The 19,597-nt window shown below is 31.2% G+C and overlaps 1 protein-coding gene across 1 annotated transcript in view; it reads left to right on the top strand.

The window, feature by feature from the left end:
• The window catches only part of LOC118197719 (deformed epidermal autoregulatory factor 1 homolog), a 31,222-nt gene that overhangs the window by 2,821 nt on the left and 8,804 nt on the right, over positions 1 to 19,597 (top strand). The window contains exons 2-7 of the mRNA XM_035369252.2: positions 5,375 to 5,607; positions 9,938 to 10,037; positions 16,348 to 16,431; positions 16,545 to 16,586; positions 16,701 to 16,801; positions 19,057 to 19,188. Coding sequence (XP_035225143.1) covers positions 5,375 to 5,607; positions 9,938 to 10,037; positions 16,348 to 16,431; positions 16,545 to 16,586; positions 16,701 to 16,801; positions 19,057 to 19,188 — 692 coding nt within the window. The remainder of the gene's footprint in view (positions 1 to 5,374; positions 5,608 to 9,937; positions 10,038 to 16,347; positions 16,432 to 16,544; positions 16,587 to 16,700; positions 16,802 to 19,056; positions 19,189 to 19,597) is intronic.

Genomic DNA, 19,597 nt, shown 5'->3' with positions numbered 1-19,597 from the left:
ATTTGCTTACTTTATTAAGCATTTCTTTCAATGTAAGTTGTTTAAGTTGCTTCATTTTATGTGATAATACTTTCTCTTTAATTCTATAAACAGACATAATTTCTTGTTCAGTTACAAAGTCCCGCTGTTCAAGTCCCGTTAATTGCTGTGCCGAGAATACCGACTAACTTGTCAATCGAAAATTTTTCGTTTTTACTAACCTCTCTGTCACATTCTTCATGTCTTTATCCATTTTTGCAGCAATTCCACTTTTTGTTTGTTGGACATCGAAACATACTTTCGTTTTGTAGATCCTTTGGAAGTTCCAGCATCGGAAATTCTATTTGACATAATCGAAAGTTCAAGTTTACTTTTATAAAATTGCTCTTACAGTCTGCAAAAAATAATAAGCGGGATCCAATTCGAAGATTAAGGAACAACGCAATCATTGACATTAACTGAAATAGATAATTAGATAATTTTAGCTTACGCCGTCCGTTATACATTAAAAGCGCAGGCGAAAACGTACTCTGCACTTGCGCACACGCATATACGCAGTAGTCAAGGTCTTACGCGCACGCGTAAAACGCCTGTGCGCATGTGCCAACGAGGCACGTTTTTAGCTTTGAGGTCCGGATTATGGGTGTCCGAATTAACAAGAAAATATCTACTAAGGTAAAGAAAATACTCAAGGCACAAAAGAGTGATAACTCTTTCAGCAAGTCTAGGAAATCAATGAGCCACACTTTGGTGGTTGTGTGATTAAGCAGTTCTTTCTTCCTAAATACCTGTTCATATCTTGTGATTTACTGGTCACATTTAGGTGGTTTCCTTCTCCAACACTTTTAATGCTGTAGATAATCAGTATAATTGGCATCTCATGTAAATTTAATGTATTAACAACTCCAAGTAAAATATATCTTTATTTAATTACAGTCAAAAGTCGTTAATCCGGACTCGTCGGGACTTCAGCGATTCCGGATTATCGATTTTTCTGGATTATAGATCATCAGTTTAAATCGCGTAAGATGGCATGCAGAAATTCAAAAATTAAAAATATGAAACCGTAATTTATGAAATAAAGGACAATTATGATCTAAAGGGTATCAAAATTTACAAAAAAAAAACTTAATATTTATTTGTTTACTTTATTAAACATTTCTTTCAATGTAAGTTGTTTAAGTTGCTTCGTTTTATGTGATACAGTCAAAAGTCGTTAATCCGGACTCGTCGGGACTTCAGCGATTCCGGATTATAGATCATCATTTCAAATCTCGTAAGATGGCATGCAGAAATTCTAAAATTAAAAATATGAAACCTTAATTTATGAAATAAAGAACAATTATAATCTAAAAAGTATCAAAATTTACAAAAAAAAAAAAAAAAAAAAAAAAAAAAAGCTTAATATTTATTTGTTTATTTTATTAAACATTTCTTTCAATGTAAGTTGTTTTAAGTTGCTTCGTTTTATGTGATAATACTTTCTCTTTAATTATATAAACAGACACAATTTCTTCTTCAGTTACAAAGTTCCGCTGTTCAAGTCCCGTTAATTGTTGTGCCGAGAATACCGACTAACTTGTCAATCGAAATTTTTTCGTTTTCACTAACCTCTCTGTAACATTCTTTATGTCTTTATCCATTTTTTGCAGCAATTCCACTTTTTGTTTGATGGACATCGAAACATACTTTCGTTTTGTACGATCCTTTGGGAGCTCCAGAATCGGAAATTCTATTTGACATAATCGAAAGTTCAAGTTTACTTTTATAAAATTGCTTTTACAGTCTGCAAAAAATAATAAGCCGGATCCAATTCGAAGATTAAGGAACAACGCAATCATCAACATTAACTGAAATAGATAATTTTATAATTTGAAATAGATAATTAATTAATTTTAGATTATACCGTCCGTTATACATAAAACGCGCACGCGAAAACGTATTCTGTGCTTGCGCACACGCATATGCGCAGTGGTAAATGGTCTTACGCGCACGCGTAAACGCCTATGCGCATGTGTCAACGCGGCACATGCGCAGAAAGTTTTTGGCTTTGAAGTCCGTATTATAGATCATTCCGGATTATGGGTGTCCGAATTAACGACTTTTGACTGTAATACTTTCTCTTTAATTCTATAAACAGACATAATTTTTTGTTCAGTTACAAAGTTCCGCCGTTCAAGTCCCGTTAATTGCTGTGCCGAGAATACCGACTAACTTGTCAATCGAAATTTTTTCGTTTTCACTAACCTCTCTGTCACATTCTTCATGTCTTTATCCATTTCTTGCAGCAGTTCCACTTTTTGTTTGATGGACATCGAAACATACTTTCGTTTTGTACGATACTTTGGGAGCTCCAGATTCGGAAATTCTATTTGACATAATCGAAAGTTCAAGTTTACTTTTATAAAATTGCTCTTACAGTCTGCAAAAAATAATAAGCCGGATCCATTTCGAAGATTAAGGAACAACGCAATCATCAACATTAACTGAAATAGATAATTAGATAATTTTAGATTATACTGTCCGTTATACATAAAACGCGGACGTGAAAACGTATTCTGCGCTTGCGCACACGCAAATGCGCAGTCGTAAGAGGTCCTACGCGCACGCGTAAATGCCTATGCGCATGTGTCAATGCGGCGCATGCGCAGAAAGTTTTTAACTTTGGGGTCCGGATTATAGATCATTCCGGATTATGGGTGTCTGAATTAACGACTTTTGAGTGTATTGCTTTTGAGGACAACTTATCTGGGAACATCTAAAAATTATTTCCCTAGGTGACTATCTATGTTATTTATACTTGGAGTCTCTCTTAGTTACCACAAGATTGTTCATTGTCTAATTCATGGTTTCCTGCACATATTGCATAAGAATGAGGAGGCATTACCTACCCAGATGGTATAGTGGTTAGGGGAACTGACTGCAATATCAAAAGTTCCGGGTTTGAATTCTGGAGAAGGCATAATTGTAACTGTCTGTCCTTTCATAGGAGGGAAAGGTGGCCCACCTATTAGGTTCCTACATAATAAATTGACCACCTCTTCTGGCCTTAGTAGTGGCCAAGCCAAAATCGGCTGAGGGCCAGCCATCGAAAAAAAAATACTTATATATATTTCATTTCCAGTTTTATTCCTGGAGATAAACTGAGCTGTGTGAAGTTACAACCATTTCATGAAAGGGTTCTTTATAAATATACTAAGTTTATGTTAATTTGGCCATATGTAGGAAAATGAACTTTTATAACAGTTCCTCATCATTAAGTTACCCATATCCTTATGAAAATTAATTTTTAAGTTATAAAAAAGCAATCTTCATGAAGGTATGTGCACCTTTATGCCTCCACACCCTTGTGAAGATTCATTTCTATCTTCTAAAAAAGCAATCTTCATAAAGATGTATACATCCTTATGCCATAGCATCATTGTGAAGGAATCTGTCTTTTTGAAAAATAAACAAAAATGTGCTGGTATATTTTATGATAGAGTAATTTATAAAGTCATCCCATGATGTTACTCTGATTTTCCTGAAGTGTGACATGGATACCTGTCAGTTGTTTACAGAAAATCTGCAAAGACACTCTTCCATATTGATGGATTGTCCTAGTGTGCTATTCCATAATCAAATGAATGATTTAAATATATGACAATAATTTCTTGTATATTATTTTTTGGTAAATTTGCTCCTCATATGGCAGTTTAATTTTGAAACATCATTTGAGATATGTGATGCAGGGTACTGTTCTGTTATCAGGACCAAATTCAGAAATGTATGTATGTATGTGTTCATGTATGCATGTATACATGTACTAAGTACAAATGTGTATGTGTGTATACACATACATACACATGTGTGTATACACATACATGCATATACATACACATATGCATACATTCATACACTTCTGAATCTGGTCCCGATAACAAAATAGTACTGAAATTTTACCTATGTAAACTATACTAAAATTTCCATATGAACATAAATTTTTTTTGTTGCCATTAAAAAATTGTGATGCAGATATTGTCTTTTATCTCTGAAATATGTGTATAGCTCAACTAGTAACAAAGAGAAAATGCTATTTTTAACACTTGCTCTTCTGTTACTAGATTTGTCAGGTCAAACATTCTACAGTCAAAAGTCGTTAATTCGGACACCCATAATTCGGAATAATCTATAATCCGGACCTCAAAACTAAAAACTTTCTGCGCATGCGCCGCGTTCACACATGCGCATAGGCGTTTAAGCGTGCGCGTAAGACCTTTTACGACTGCACATATGAGTGTGCGCAAGTGCAGAATACGTTTTCGCGTGCGCGTTTTATGTATAATGGACGTATAAGCTAAAATTATCTAATTATCTATTTCAGTTAATGTTGATGATTGCGTTGTTCCTTAATTTTCGAATTGGATCCGGCTTATTATTTTTTGCAGACTGTAAGAGCAATTTTATAAAAGTAAGCTTAAACTTTCGATTATATCAAATAGAATTTCCGATATATATTTGTTAATATGTAAAGGATCTAAAGCGAAAGTATGTTTTGAAATTCGAAATCTGTTTATCAATTTCACGCTGCTCGGCGGGGGGAACGCGCCGGCGGGCACGTAATGAATTGGAAGTTGATCTGTCAACACTATCCTTATCTTCAGCGCAGATGTTTTTATTTTATTTGGCTTATAATTGAAGATCAGATGTTTTTATTTTTTTTGGCTTATAATTCCTTACCAAATGTAGTATTTCATCTCGATATGCTCTGAATTTTGATATGATTTAAAACAAGTTCCTCCTCATTATAATTCGCTTCCGATAGCGAAGAAAAGTGTCAGAGGTTATTGAAAACGAAAAAATTCCGAAGTCGGTGTTCTTGACACAGCAATTATAGGACTTGAACAGCGGAACTTTGTAACTGAACAAGAAATTATGTCTGTTTAATAGAATTAAAGAGAAAGTATTATCACATGAAACGAAGCAAAACTTAAACAACTTACATTGAAAGAAATGTTTATTTAAGTAAACAAATAAATATTAAGCTTCTTCTTTTTGCAAATTTTGATACCCTTTAGATCATAACTGTTCTTTATTTCATAAATTAGGGTTTCATATTTTTAATTTTAGAATTTCTGCATGCCATCTTACGAGATTTAAACTGATGATCTATAATCCGTAAAAATCGATAATCCGGAATCGCCGAAGTCCCGACGAGTCCGGAATAACGACTTTTGACTGTATAAATATTCTAAGGTAGTATTTATTGTATCATTTATATCAATAATTTGAAAAGTGAAAAATTATGTGAATTTCTTGTATTTAGACATATACTATTTGGGAACGTTAGTATTATGACTAATTGTTATAACGATTAAAATGCCCAGCATATAACTGTCTGGTACCATTTATTTAGGTAGTCGAGGTCGCAGCATCCTCGTTGATGGTATGTGGTATACCCCATCAGAATTTGAAGCATTGTGTGGTCGTGGAAACAGCAAAGATTGGAAACGGAGTATACGATATGCCGGTCGTACATTAATGTGCCTTATTGAGGAAGGCATTCTTCGGCCTCATGCTACATCTTGTACTTGTGGAGCTTGTTGTGAAGATAATGTTGCTGATGGAGATGGTACTCCCGATGCCACGGTTTGTTATTGTTTTATATCAATCTTTAAGATCTATAATATAAGAAAATGTTGTTACGTTCTAATTATCCATACTATCACCTCATGAAAAGCTATCATTTTATTGGCTGCAGTATGTTGCTTCTTGACAGCTTTGAGGATTTTGCTGTAATTCCTTCGCCCGAGAATAAAGAAAGAAATATCTGTCATGAAAGAGTCATAAAAAAAAATGGAACTACTCTGATATGCGCCCTCACGTCGGCAAATTTCTTGCCAAACATTTTTGGCGAGAAACTCCACGCTGTCATATTGCTATTTAAATTTTTTGTCTACATTTTGAACTTTAAGCCTAAAATGTCTCCAAAAACACAGTTTTCGCGAATGCAAAAACCAGGTTTTGAACACACAATTTAAGCTAAAAATCCAAAACAAAAATTTAGATAGCAAAATCGTTAAGTTTCTAACCAAAATTATTTGACAAGAGTCCATGTGCACAGCGATAACTTAAAAAAACATCTACGAATGGCACAATCTAGGCAATGAACGAATCTATAAACTACGCACACCTCGCTTTAATAAATTAATATAACAACAATAAATTTCAAAGAATACCTTGTAAAAAGCATCCTGTTTAAACTTAAAAAAAACATCTACGAATTGCACAATTTAGGCAACAAATGAATGTACAAACTACGCACACCTCACTTTAATAAATTAACATAACAACAATGAATTTCAAAGAATACCATGTATACAGCATTCTGTTTCAACTTTAAAAAACATCTACGAATTGTACAATTTAGACAGTACACACTAATCAACAAAATAACTCAAATAAATTTCAAACAATTCAGGAAAAAAAAAAAAAAAAAACAATAACGACAGAAATTGATACTAAAAAACAAGGAACATAACATTCTACAGAAAATTCATACTATGGTTCACAAATAAATAAAATAACAAATAATTACAAATCCCTACTTCTATCATGCACTGTCACAAAAAATAATCTTCCACACCTCCAAATACCCACTGCTTCTCAACAGGATGGCCACGACGATATTTCCTTTTGCCGAACTTCAATTCAACAACTTCCACCATTTTATCTTTCTCCCCTAGCTTCTCAGATACAAAGCATGATGCGAACCAACGGACTCCAGCGAAAGATTTTTCAACGTCAACAGGGTTGCCGTACAACACGCAGTTGCACCAAAAACCAGCGCAGAACACATATCACCACATTTGGTGAAATTAGGGCGTATATCAGAGTTGTACCAAAAAAATCTGTCTTCAAATCATTTTCTGACCTGCATTTTGTCACTTTGTTTTCAATTTTTTATATTACATTTCTACAAAATTCAGTAGTTTAGAAAGTACAGCTTCATAGAATGCAAATTTTTAAAATTATCAGTCATCAAAATCACAGTTAAATATAAATCATGGTTGATCTTTACATTATGGTAACTTGGCGATTTTTTGGCGAAAATTTGGCGACCAACTCTCCTACAGCAACCCTCTATTTTTTTTTCCCCGCCGCCATTTTGTCTTCACGAAGTAAAGACATGTTTCTTTTCTTTTTATCTCCTGAACACTTCTTCCAACAATCTACTAGCCGAATTACACTTATGCTAGAAATTTTATCAAACAAAACTGCTTAATCATGACAAATATTCACTGCAAAATTAGGAAAAACTGCACAATACCATTCTCCTTACGCATTTTTCAAAATAACACATACACATAAACCATGTACACGCCGACTTATTTTTACTTAAAAAAACATCCCAGAATTGCACAAAAATGGCATTGCGCACACTCTTCACTATATCCATGTACACTGCTTTTTTCTCATAAATTAAAAAAATTTCACGAAAATACATGACAATTTTCTCAATCTTTAAACCCGGTAAAAAGAACATATATGAAATTACATGATCGCGAAAAAGTATTTACCCTTTACAAATATCAACATTTCCACATATAAAATAAATAGAATATCCAAAAACTTTTATCTCTAAATCATCTATTACATTATACACGTCACCAACGAATTCGTACCACAAGCATTACAAATACTTAATATCAAATATTTAAATTATTTCCATGCACGTTTATTTCAACTTAAATGTATACCAAATTCCTACAAACATAAAATTCACAAAATAACTATCATTTCATTAAAATATAATTAAATTCAAAAACACTACTTAAAATATAAATGAGCACATACATTAAATTAATAAAAATTACCTTACAATCCTAATTACTTTAAACTAAATCATTGCTAATAACAATTTTCCCAATAATACCAAATTCCTTTCCACCTTACATTTACAACAATGCATAAAAATAATATCCTCAAATAATTAAAAATACTAACTTACCTAATCTTCTTCAGAATCTTGATTACGTGGCGGATACACTTTTCTTACTTCTGTTTCAGAATCTTTAAAATCATACTTATCTTTCAAAGCAAGATACCAGGTAAAATAAATAACATAATAAAACATCTTTATTTCTCTCTCGCACAACCTTAAAAAATATTTATTACTATCCTTTTCAATACCACTAAATACCCATTTCGAATTCACTTTAGTTACGGCCATGGGATCCAAAAATTCACAAACACTATTTCACACAACACAGAATAAAGCCAAATACAAAATTGCCAGATTTTTTCCTGATTAAAGAACAGTAATTCGTCCATTAATATCACATAACATATCCCATGATCTCTCATTTCCCTCACACAAAATAATGTGTAATCAGAACTGAATACTACTCACATTCTTAACAAAGTCTAACTAACCTAATCTTTTTCCGAATCTTCCTTACATGGTGGATACACTTTTATTATGGATTCAATAAAATTACTGAACGATTTTTTTTTCCGAATTTGATAGAATTTGATAAAAAAAAATTTTTCTTTATCACATCTACAATTCACTTTAGACAGCGCCATACAATCCCAAAATTATTCAACCCTACTTCACACAACACACAATGAAGCTTAATACAAAATAATATACACCCACAGATACTTGTCCAAATTCCCCCCTTTTCCGATTAAAGAACCGTAATTCGTCCATTAATATCACATGACATATCCCATGATCTCTCATTTCCCCCACACAAAATAATGTGTAATCGGAACTGAGTACTGCTCACATTATTACCAAAGTCCCAGGTAGTAACCTTTATCGCCTCCAAAATGTCGCCAAACTACCAGTTACCATATTGTAAAGATCAACCTAAATCATATATTGTAGTTTCATGTGTGTAAGCTATATCCTTAGTTTTCACCTCTAATTTTGAAAAAAAAAAAAAAAAAAGAAAGAAAAAGAAAAAAAATTTCTTGAGTATAAGCTGCAAAAAGCCTGTCTACCATCTGCAATATATTTTTGTTTGTCATGAAAGCAGCTAAAATGAAAATAGTACTTAGTACATACTGAGATGAAATTTTTATTATTGGTCAAAAGGAACATGTGTGTGTGTTTAGCACCTTTTAGTCACTGTCATTATTAGTCTACTAAAGTAGTTGCTTGCACTATCAGTGTCGTTACCGCTGGTACTGATATCCCATCGCATGTCACTAAGACCTTCAACCACTTGCCACTTGTTTGTATGCACCTATTTCTAATCATTCTTGTGTATAAGTAGCACCACTGATTTTTTTTTTTTTTAATGAAAATTCGTTTTACAATCGAGACAATACATTATTTGGTACTGATCAAAATACATTTCTGTTTTTTCAACATACCTGAAACTTTAATAATTTCTTTTTTCTGTCATAAGGACTTTGCAAAATAAACTGAGTTATATTACCTTTTATTCTTGTTACAGTTTCCAAGATCAGCAGTATATTTTATATTTTTTGCTATCTTTTAAACTTTTTTATCCATTTAAATAAGCATTATGTTTATGTTTATGATGCTATGTCACTGCTCATTTGGCATATTGTTCATTATTTCTTAAGAATTGTATTTATTGTTCCTGTTATTTTGTTTATTTATTTGCAAATTCGTTATTTTTATATTAGAGATGCATGTCAGTTTAAAACTGACCTTTTTGTTTGATTTATAGAAAAAGAAGTTTGGTGCATTTCAAGAGATGCTAGAATGAGTTTTCTTAAATCAGATAATTTTTGTAATGGTTAATTAAGCATTATGATAAATAGAGACTTGAACCAGTTTCTCTTAAAATTTTATTCTGCTTAATGCCAAAAATTAAATTTTGCCAGTTATTAACTCTGTTCATTAATTTTTTAATTTTTATTTTTGTAATCTCTATATATTTACTTAGTTTTTTTTTTTTTTTTTTTTTAAATTTTTTTTTAACCCTTTCTCATTCAGAGTGGTCCAGTAAGGCTTTTTACACCCTATAAAAGGAGGAAACGACAGAATCATCCCAAACTCAAAGTAACTACAAATGTAAATATCTCTACAAATGACAGTAAGTTCAGATTTCCTTTAATACTTTTAAAATTTTATCTGAGCATTTTTATTTATTTAAATACAAGCACATAAATGATTTTTGCAGTATTACAATCTGCATTTATTTAAGAATTAGGTCAATGTAAATTAACTGCATATAGCACATTTACTTATCAAATACTTTGCACTCCATGTAATATCAAATATTGGGCACATTAGAAATATTTATTCCTTAAATTTTTGGCTTGCCATAGACGATTTCAGCATTTGCTCTATTTTATTGCATAGGAGATTGGAACTTCCAAATTATTTGGAAATTTCAAATTTCCAATCATTTTATTGTACAGCAGATCTTGGAAATTCATCCAATATCTGCTGAATATGGATTTATGGCTAACTGTGACGGCCTTTGCGATTGGTGGTGTTCTTTGTGAACCTGTTTTTAGAAAGAAAACTGTTTATGCCTATTTATAACCCCCCCCAAAAAAGACAATATCCTTTGAAACTGTTCATTAGTGCTGGGCAAAACAGTGTCTTCTCATTATGATTAGTGTGTATTCACAGTTAGTTGGCTGACATTTGTAGGATTGACACTGCACAATATCAACAGTGTGGGTGATCAATAATGTATAGCATTTACGTAGGGTAGAATTGAGACTGACATCAACATGTGAACATTAGGGTAGAATTGAGACTGTCAGTGTTTTATTGTCATTTAATCCACATGATAAAATAGAAATTTTGATAACAGTAATAATAATGAGCAAGAGATTAAACCACATTTGTCCTGTCTCTCACTGTTATTACAGGTATCAGATCTCTGTTTCATAGGGTCGAATCCAGCATAAACCTAGCACTCCATAGAGTTGTTATTGGCATAGAATCAGTACTGACATACATTTGACATCAGTATCGCTTAGACAAAGCTTATAATAGTCAAGAGAGTCAAGAAATACATAGTCAAGAGAGAAAGAATTTGGATTCAATTGTAAATTTTGTTTAAGATGCCTGAATGGGAACAGTTTACTTTTCTGTGAAAGCTATATACTGCATGGCACTTTTTTTATTTTTCTAAATTACCTCAATGCCAGGCAGGCCATTTAGGTTTCTTTCCTGGAAATAATTGCCATCCTAAAAAAAAAAAAAAAAAAAAAAAAAAAAAAAAAAAACGCAATGGGGTTTTATGACTTGGGATTTGCCAAGAGATTAACAAGCACTGTTTCTGTGATAAAGAGTTAGTCATCATCATCATCATCATCTAAAAAAAAAAAAAAAAAAAAAAAAAAAAAAAAAAAAAGATTTTGTTTAAATAACCTCAAGAAATTTCAGTGTGATACAAGCTGAAATGGCTGTTCAGCCTTGTTTATGCCAGGATAAAAAAAGATGTCCAAATACAAATCATTGTTGAATGATGCATTCATTTCAATGATGATATTTGAGTAGTCACTTCCTCAAGTTATAAAGTGATGCAAAAGTAAAATGGCCATGCAGGGAAGGAAAAGGTGTTCAAACACAAAATGGTTTGTGGATTAGTGGATTATGCATCCTTTCGTTACTGCGAATGAATTTATTTATGGTATCAAATGTTAATGTCTGTTGAATTTTCGCAAACTAAATCCTTCTTCAGATTAATCTAAACACAACTGTTGACTGGAATAGTTACATGTAAAAGATATCTGTCAGTATATCCTAAAAATTTATAAAAATGCATAAGTGAATAATTGTTGAGCAGGCAGGAGACATACTCATCAAGGGGAAGTTGCCTCCAAACCTAACTCTTCAATTATTCATTTTGTGTTTCATCATCCATGTAGGCAAGGGTAAAAGGAAAATTCAAAACCAAAAGTAAAACCAAATGTTGTGAACTGCTAAAAAGAAATTTAAACATGTGGGATTTAGAGAAATTAGCAAGTAAAGACTAGAATAATTAAAGTCAGTTAAGAGTAGAAAACCAAAGTAATTTAGAAACTTTTGCCTACAAAAAACTTCCCTGACACGAATTATGCAAATAAATCAAAAAGAAACTAGATACTATTTATAAAAATACATAAATAATACTAAAAAGGCAAGTAAAAACTAAGTTTTAATTTAACTTACCAACTATATATGTATTTGGACAGGAGAGCAGCATGCCAAACTAAGTGATGTTAAGTAGTGTGTTTCTTCTAACGATATAAATAGAGGCCACTAATGTAAGGTAAATTTGAGTGTTAAGCTGGTATCTGTTAGATCTATTTTAAAAACCTATTCTGTAAACTTTTAGTAATGTAAAAGGTGTGTACTGTTGCAAAAATGTTTTTGCTAACTGTGAAGTATTGTAAAAATGTGTAAAAAATTGTAGAAATGCTAATTGAAAATGTTAACTGTAACATAATGTGAAAAAATGGTTGCAAATTATTAAGGATTGTACAAAATTGAAAATGTTTTGGAAAAAATTAATTTTAATTTTGAAAAATTGAAAAAAAATTGTTTTAATGTTTTTAATTAAAGTAAAAAATTTATTGCAATAGTCTTAATTTATTAAAACTGAATTTCAACATGTTTAATCAAAACTTACTCTAAATACTGACCAAAAAGTAAGGAAAATTAGAAAAAGTTAAAAATCTCCACTCAGTTCGGGCTACAATTGAGACTTTTGAAAAGTTATTATTAGTTATTAGTTAAAGGAAAGGAACCATTATTAGTTAAAGGAAAGAATCCAATATTAATTATATACATTTCTACAAATACAGTCAAAAGTCGTTAATCCGGACACCCATAATCCGGAATGATCTATAATCCGGACCTCAAAGCTACAAACTTTCTGCGCATGCGTCAAGGCATAATGCGTTGACGCATGCGCATTTAATGTATAACGGACGGTATAAGCTAAGCTAAAATTATCTAATTATCTATTTCAGTTAATGTTGCAGATTGCGTTGTTCCTTAATCTTCGAATTGGATCTGGCTTATTACTTTTTGCAGACTGTTAGAGCAATTTTATAAAAGTAAGTTGAAACTTTCGATTATGTCAAATAGAATTTCTGATGCTGGATCTACAAAGGGAAAGCATGTTTCGATGTCCATCAAACAAAAAGTGGAATTGCTGCAAAAAATGGATAAAGGCTCGTTTGTTTCTCTAACCATTCCGAAATCTGTTAATCAGTTTCATGCTGCTCTGCGAGGGGGGGGGGGAAGTTGCGGCTCGCAATGAACTGGAAGTTGATCTGTCAGCACTATCCTTATCTTCAGGGCAGATGTTTTTATTTTATTCAGCTTATAATTCCTTACTAAATGTAGTATTTCATCTTGATGTGCTCCGTCTTTGATATGATTTAAATCAAATTCCTCATCATTATAAATATCATGAATACAAATCAAATAGTTTTCTGGTTGCAATTTTCTAATTTCGACTATGCATAATATATGCTTTACGCATGCGCGCGTTGAAAGAAATTTTCAATAAAGTAAACAAATAAATATTAAGCTTTTTTTTTTGTAAATTTTGATATCCTTTAGATCATAATTGTTCTTTATTTCATAAATTATGGTTTCATATTTTTAATTTTATAATTTCTGCATGCCATCTTACCAGATTTAAACTGATGATCTATAATCCGGAAAAATCGATAATCCGGAATCGCCGAAGTCCCGACGAGTCCGGATTAAAGACTTTTGACTGTATTTACAATAAATATTTACAAGATAATCCCTTAACTCTTCAATATCCTCCACTACCCTTCAGTTAAGGTTTAAGGTAATGTTATCATACCATTAAGAGTAAAAAAATTATAAAGAAAAGTAAATGCCTGCCTTTTTAATATATAAATTAATAAGTTGTGCTGGGACTTGGTTATTACCTTGAACATTAATTAGCTTTATTATTTCTTCCTTTAAATCTTCTATTTCAGTACATATATTTTTTATTCTGATTATTTGGCTATAAAAAGTGTTACCTATTACTTTTCTAGAGATAGTATGACATTATGAGTAGGTCTAAGTATTCAATAGTATCTTGATTAGTATTAGTTTTATTAAGTGGTAAACTATTTGGGTAAATTTTGAATTGTTCAAAAGCAGAATTATTATTGAAAGTTGTTATATCATCAATGTATCTGGATGTATTTGCAAATAACTTTAATTCATTCTTATTCAAACTTAGTTGGAATTTATATTCATAAGCAAAAGGAAATAGGTTACATATTTGTGTAGAACTGTTTGCTCCCATTGGTATTCCTCTCACCTGCTGAAAGATCTTATTATTGAATTTAATGTAGTTATTAAATAATGCACAATTCAGGTTAAGTTTTCCATCTTTCAATTCAAAGGGTGTTAAGCATGTCAGGAAAAGGTTGTGGGAGTTGCATTAAACTTGTAAACATTTCTTTTAATGGTAGAGAAGTATAAAGGTTTTCAATGTCATAGCAGTTAATGTTCTTGATTTCGAAACTTTTAAATTTGTTGAGAACTGGAGCATTATTACAAATAATCAAACTATAGTTGTGTTGTTTGTTAATTAGTTGATGAATTAAAATACAGATTTTTTTCAGTTTAATTCCAAATATGTAATCTATATTCTTTTTGTAATTATTTGTACCATTTGTTGTAAATCTAAATTTGAGTGATGATTAATGGAATTTAGGAAGAGCATATAGATTTGCTAATCTATTGTAGTTAGATGGTTGTGAAATTTGTAGTTTCTTATGAATTGCTTTAGCTTTTTCGCAATGACATTTTCTTGTGAATTGGTAAGTTTGTAAGTAATTGCATTATTCAGTTCAGTAATAATTAGAGAGACATAAAAAATTTCAAATCATCAGATCTAGATCATTGTGGTTAATTAGCAATTTGCTAAGATGTTTTTGATACTTGAAAGCTGGTGAGATTTGTACTTTAGTAGCTGGAAATCGTTGACATTTTCTGAAAATCTTGCTGAAAGGAATATTGTCATAGTTTGGATGTAGGAAGTTTTGCAGTAATATTTATTGTACTTGTTATTGGTAGAGAATTAAAAATTTCAAAAATCTATAACAAGGTCTTTGATAATATTGTGTCCAGTAAAATGCTGTTTAATAAATTTTATAAGTATCATTAAGAATTTGTGCTTACAAGTATGCAAACAAGTAATTATATTTTTGGTAAAATTTTCAATAAGAAAGTAGTTATTAATATTATTGTTCAACTTTACTGTATCTATTGTAGAAAAAAAATTATTTTTACCTGCTCTGGTTTCTCGTAATAATTTTTTACTGAATAATTTAAAATGTCTCTAAGTTGGAATTTCAGAAGTTAATTTAATGTATTGGTTGAATGTATTTACTAGTCCATATGGGTAAAGTGTTTTGAATTTAAGCATGTAGAGTGACTCTTGAAATAATCTTTCTTTGTATTCAGGTACAATGTCCAAAATTTGAATACTAATTTTGCTGAAATATGTATTTGAAAATGTTCTAATTCTGCTGTATTAAGCGAGTTAAAATTAGTAGTAGCGAATTTTTTAATATGTGCTCTGTGGTTGTTAATTCTAATATTAAGACTATATTTGGTTTGTCCTACATATTTAAGGTTACAGGTGTTACAAGAGATAAGATAAATGTAATTATATGTTTTTCAAAGGGGGAGTTTTTTTGTGGCTGTAATATTAAAAGGCATAATGCTAACTTTACAAGTAAGTCATTTGCTAGAATGACATTTATAGAAATTTATGTGATTGAGACGAGCCATTATAAAAGTAAAGAGGGAGCTAACCTACAATACACTGAATTTTTAAAGTAAAAATTCTTAATTTTGGACAAGAAAATTTTAAAAAACTGGGAATTTAAATGGTATTGCTAATATTTACATATGCTGTCAGAATTTAAATTATATTGTACATTACTTCGCAGCAATAATTAATCATTTATTTGTAATTCAATTTCATTTAAAATTTAATTAACTTTAAATTTACTTTTTACGAATAGAGAATGTTTGTTAAATTTAAAGTAAAACATATTTAGTATTCTCGCTACAAGTGGCCTGCTGGACGACATCTGTAACAACAGGTGACCTACCCTGCGTTTGCCTTTGTTTATGGGTATGAATCACATGATATGACAACCTGATGGTAAATACAGATGAATTTTGATGATCTTGCTGTGATGCCAACACTCAGGTGATAGAACGTGTATGAGGGCATCTTAAACAAATAATTTTATGAAACATTAACTTGCTGTTGAATGTAATAAAAATATGAAAACAAAATTTGCTCCTGAAATTTTCTCAAACCATAAAAATGATGATTTTTTTGAATGAACAATTTCAGAGCTGTGACTCATAAAATAAAAGTTTTGTCAATGCATAACCTTTTTTAGATGTTGTATCTGCTCCTGTTGAATTAAGATCTGAAGACATTTCTACAAATGGTGCTTCATCAGACTCTATTAGTGGCTTAACAGGTATATTGATAAATACTCAATTTTAAAAATAGAAAATTTATTGTTTTGAAATAAAAACTAATATGAAATGTATGAAATTTTACCCTCAAACCTAAAATTTGTATTTTATTTAGTCCCCTTGGTTACAAGAGACAGTGGGAATACAATTTGCCCAGGTAAGTGAATACACATTTGTGTTGTGCTGGTATTCATTGTGTATTTTTGGACTCATTTTTATATTTAGTGTATATATAATTGTCTTAGATTTTAGTATCTTTTATAAATTTCAGAATCTGTGATTGTTACACCAGCTGCAACTCCTCAAACACCGCGGTGTGCTCCTACTGCACTAGATTTCAGTGAACAAAAGCAGTGGTGGCAACTAGAAGAGGTAAACTCTGAATACTGATTTTCCAAACATGTATAAATTGATTGTATATGAGTTTTTTTGTTTCGGGTATTTGTTTCATTTCAGCATGAAGTCATTTTTAGTCAGAATTTTGTAACTTTCTCCAGTCGTTTTGTAAAGTGAATTTTTTCATTATATAATATAAAATAATATGTAAATCAACTTTATAATTGAATTTAATAATAGCCTCTTAATTCCTCATTTTTAATCTGAGTATTTTCTCTTCATTCTAAATAAATTATAATAGTTCTGGACTGTGTCATTTCTAGATAAATCTGTGTCAGAGCTTGCATAATGCTGATAACGTAGTTATTACGGAACCTAAATCCTGAGAACTGAAACCTTTCTAATGTAAACCAAAACCTTCTTCTTTGGTGAACTGCCATATTGGATAAATGCATACTTCGCTTGTATCTCTGTTGCTCTTGGATGGCATTTCATTTCGCTGTGTTCTCTTCCTATCTCAATGGTTTTAAAAAATTTAAATTTTCTGGAAATAGACACGATTAAAGTGCCAAGTGAATTGTTACCACAAAAGTTGATTTATATAAAAATGGAATGTAATCTGCCTTGGCTGTTAAGTTTCTTTTTTGAACTCAACATATTAGCATACTACACAATCAGAATTGTTCCTCTTCAGTATGGATCCTCTTCAATATGCCATCTACATGCTTCAGCAGTTCTACGTCTCAGTGTACCTACATCAGTGCTTCTAAATTTGTTAAGTGCTTTGCTGTATTCAAGTAAAACAAACCAAACCATTAGAAAAAAAAATTAAGATAAATTTATGGATTAAATGATGGATATAGTTGAGCATGCTAATACATAATACCATTATTTCATTGTATTTTGTAATAAATGTCTAAGAGTATTTAGTTACTCATGATTAACTAGGTAGCTAAAGAAAGAACATTATGGTTGGCCAAATAATTTTTTTTGTTTGATCATGAAAAGTAAGGCAAGCTAATAGTTGAATTTCAGTGTGAACCCTATTATGATTACATTAGGAAGAATGATAAGCAAAGAGATCACAAATTTTGCAGCGACTGATTCTGCACTGTATATGTTTTTTTGGCAGTCATTCTGAAAAAGAACTTTCTGTTTTAATAATTTCCCATGATTTAAAATTCTTCTTGTATAGGGGACAATCAGTGGCCGAGTGGTAAAATCGCTGAACACTGGTAATTCTAACCTGGGTTCAATTCCAGGCAAATGGGCTGACTGCAGTGGGCATTTTCGTGGCTTTCCCTATGTGTTATATGAGCAAATTTTCTTTAGAAGATCCTCCATTAGAGGCATTAGAGGTACTTTGCCGTAATCTACTAAACCAAAACTTCCTGTAATGAAGAAAATTAATCATAGTGCCAGAAATGTGTCAGTAAGATGCTTTTCTGATATGAAAACACATTTCTGTATTCTGTTTAAATATTTATGTTTCAGGATTTGACGTGTAAGATTTTGTAAGAAGTTATTGAGCAGGCATAGTCAAGCTACAGCTCTTTGGCCTCTTATACATGACTTGTATTCTATAAACAGCAGGTTTGTTTCTGAAACAGAACTTGTGCTAAATATATATTTTTTTTAATCAGAAATTTAATTTTTTAAATGCAACATACTGCATGGATGATATACCTAAAATCTTACTGAAGGGCATAAAAGCTATTTATAGCTTTCACTTGCTCTGAACAAAAGTGTACCTAATAAATTAATTATTTAAAGCTGGTTTTGGATCTCTGTATATACTAGTCCTAATATTAGTTACTATTTATTTAATGCTAAGTTTCAAATTCAGATACCTAAGTTACAAGGTACATCCTGAAGAGATGGGGACTTGTTTAATCAAGATTAAGGTTTCAAGTAGTCACGTAGCACTGAGGAATTGATTTTCAAGGTAGAGGCAGTCAATAGCTACAACCTATTTTTCAAACTCTGAATACATCTCAGCCATCTTTTATGTTAATTTGTATACTTTGTAGAATGAAAGTTGTAAATGCAGAAAAGACATGAATTACATGAAATTTTAGTTACAGAATTAATCTAATATGTAAGCGTTACAAAATTATTTTATATATGAATGCATTATTTATTTCTGGACAGAGTATGGGATTTTTGTTAAATATTTAAAGTGTGGAATAAACATTGTAACTGATGCATAAATTTGTAAACTTTATTATTATGCCTCAAAAAATTTACCTAAATAATAATGTATATGTGATTATAATTTGTTTCTAATATAGATGGTAAAGAATGCAGTACGGCAAGTACTGGAACTTCAGAAACAAGTTGAAGCTGTAAAGAATGAAAGTGCTGCAGCTAGAGAAGCAGCTTTGCAACAACTCAGGATTCAAATGGAAATTGAGAAAAAAGAAGTTAGTATATTAATATGTACATGTAATGGAGTCATTATTGACTCTATAATGAAATAATTTATTGATGTGTATGTTAACAATGAAAACTTATACATGACAAGATAGCTGCAATCATGACTAATTGAATATGTATTATTTCTCGACATACCATATTTTCTGAACCATAAGATGCACTTTTTTCCCTCCAGAATGTGCCCTAAAATCAGCGTGCACTTTACAGGCTGAAGAAGCAACTTCATCCTCTAAGACTCAAGCTGATTCACCAGGAAAAATACTATTAAATATTCTTTCCCACATCAGGCATAGAAAATTGTCTTCAAGTCAAATTGGTCCAAGTCACACTGTGGACAAATGGTAGACAGTGCATATGTATTTATAGTTAATGTTATGTAAGAATCCTCCTTTGAGG

The sequence above is a fragment of the Stegodyphus dumicola genome, chromosome 5 (genome assembly GCF_044657685.1).
Source record: "Stegodyphus dumicola isolate Sdum_Otavi_A_Nest chromosome 5, ASM4465768v1".
Classification (NCBI taxonomy): domain Eukaryota; kingdom Metazoa; phylum Arthropoda; class Arachnida; order Araneae; family Eresidae; genus Stegodyphus; species Stegodyphus dumicola.
The sequence above is the reverse complement of the archived record's forward strand: the minus strand, read 5'-3'. Positions and strand labels throughout refer to the sequence as shown.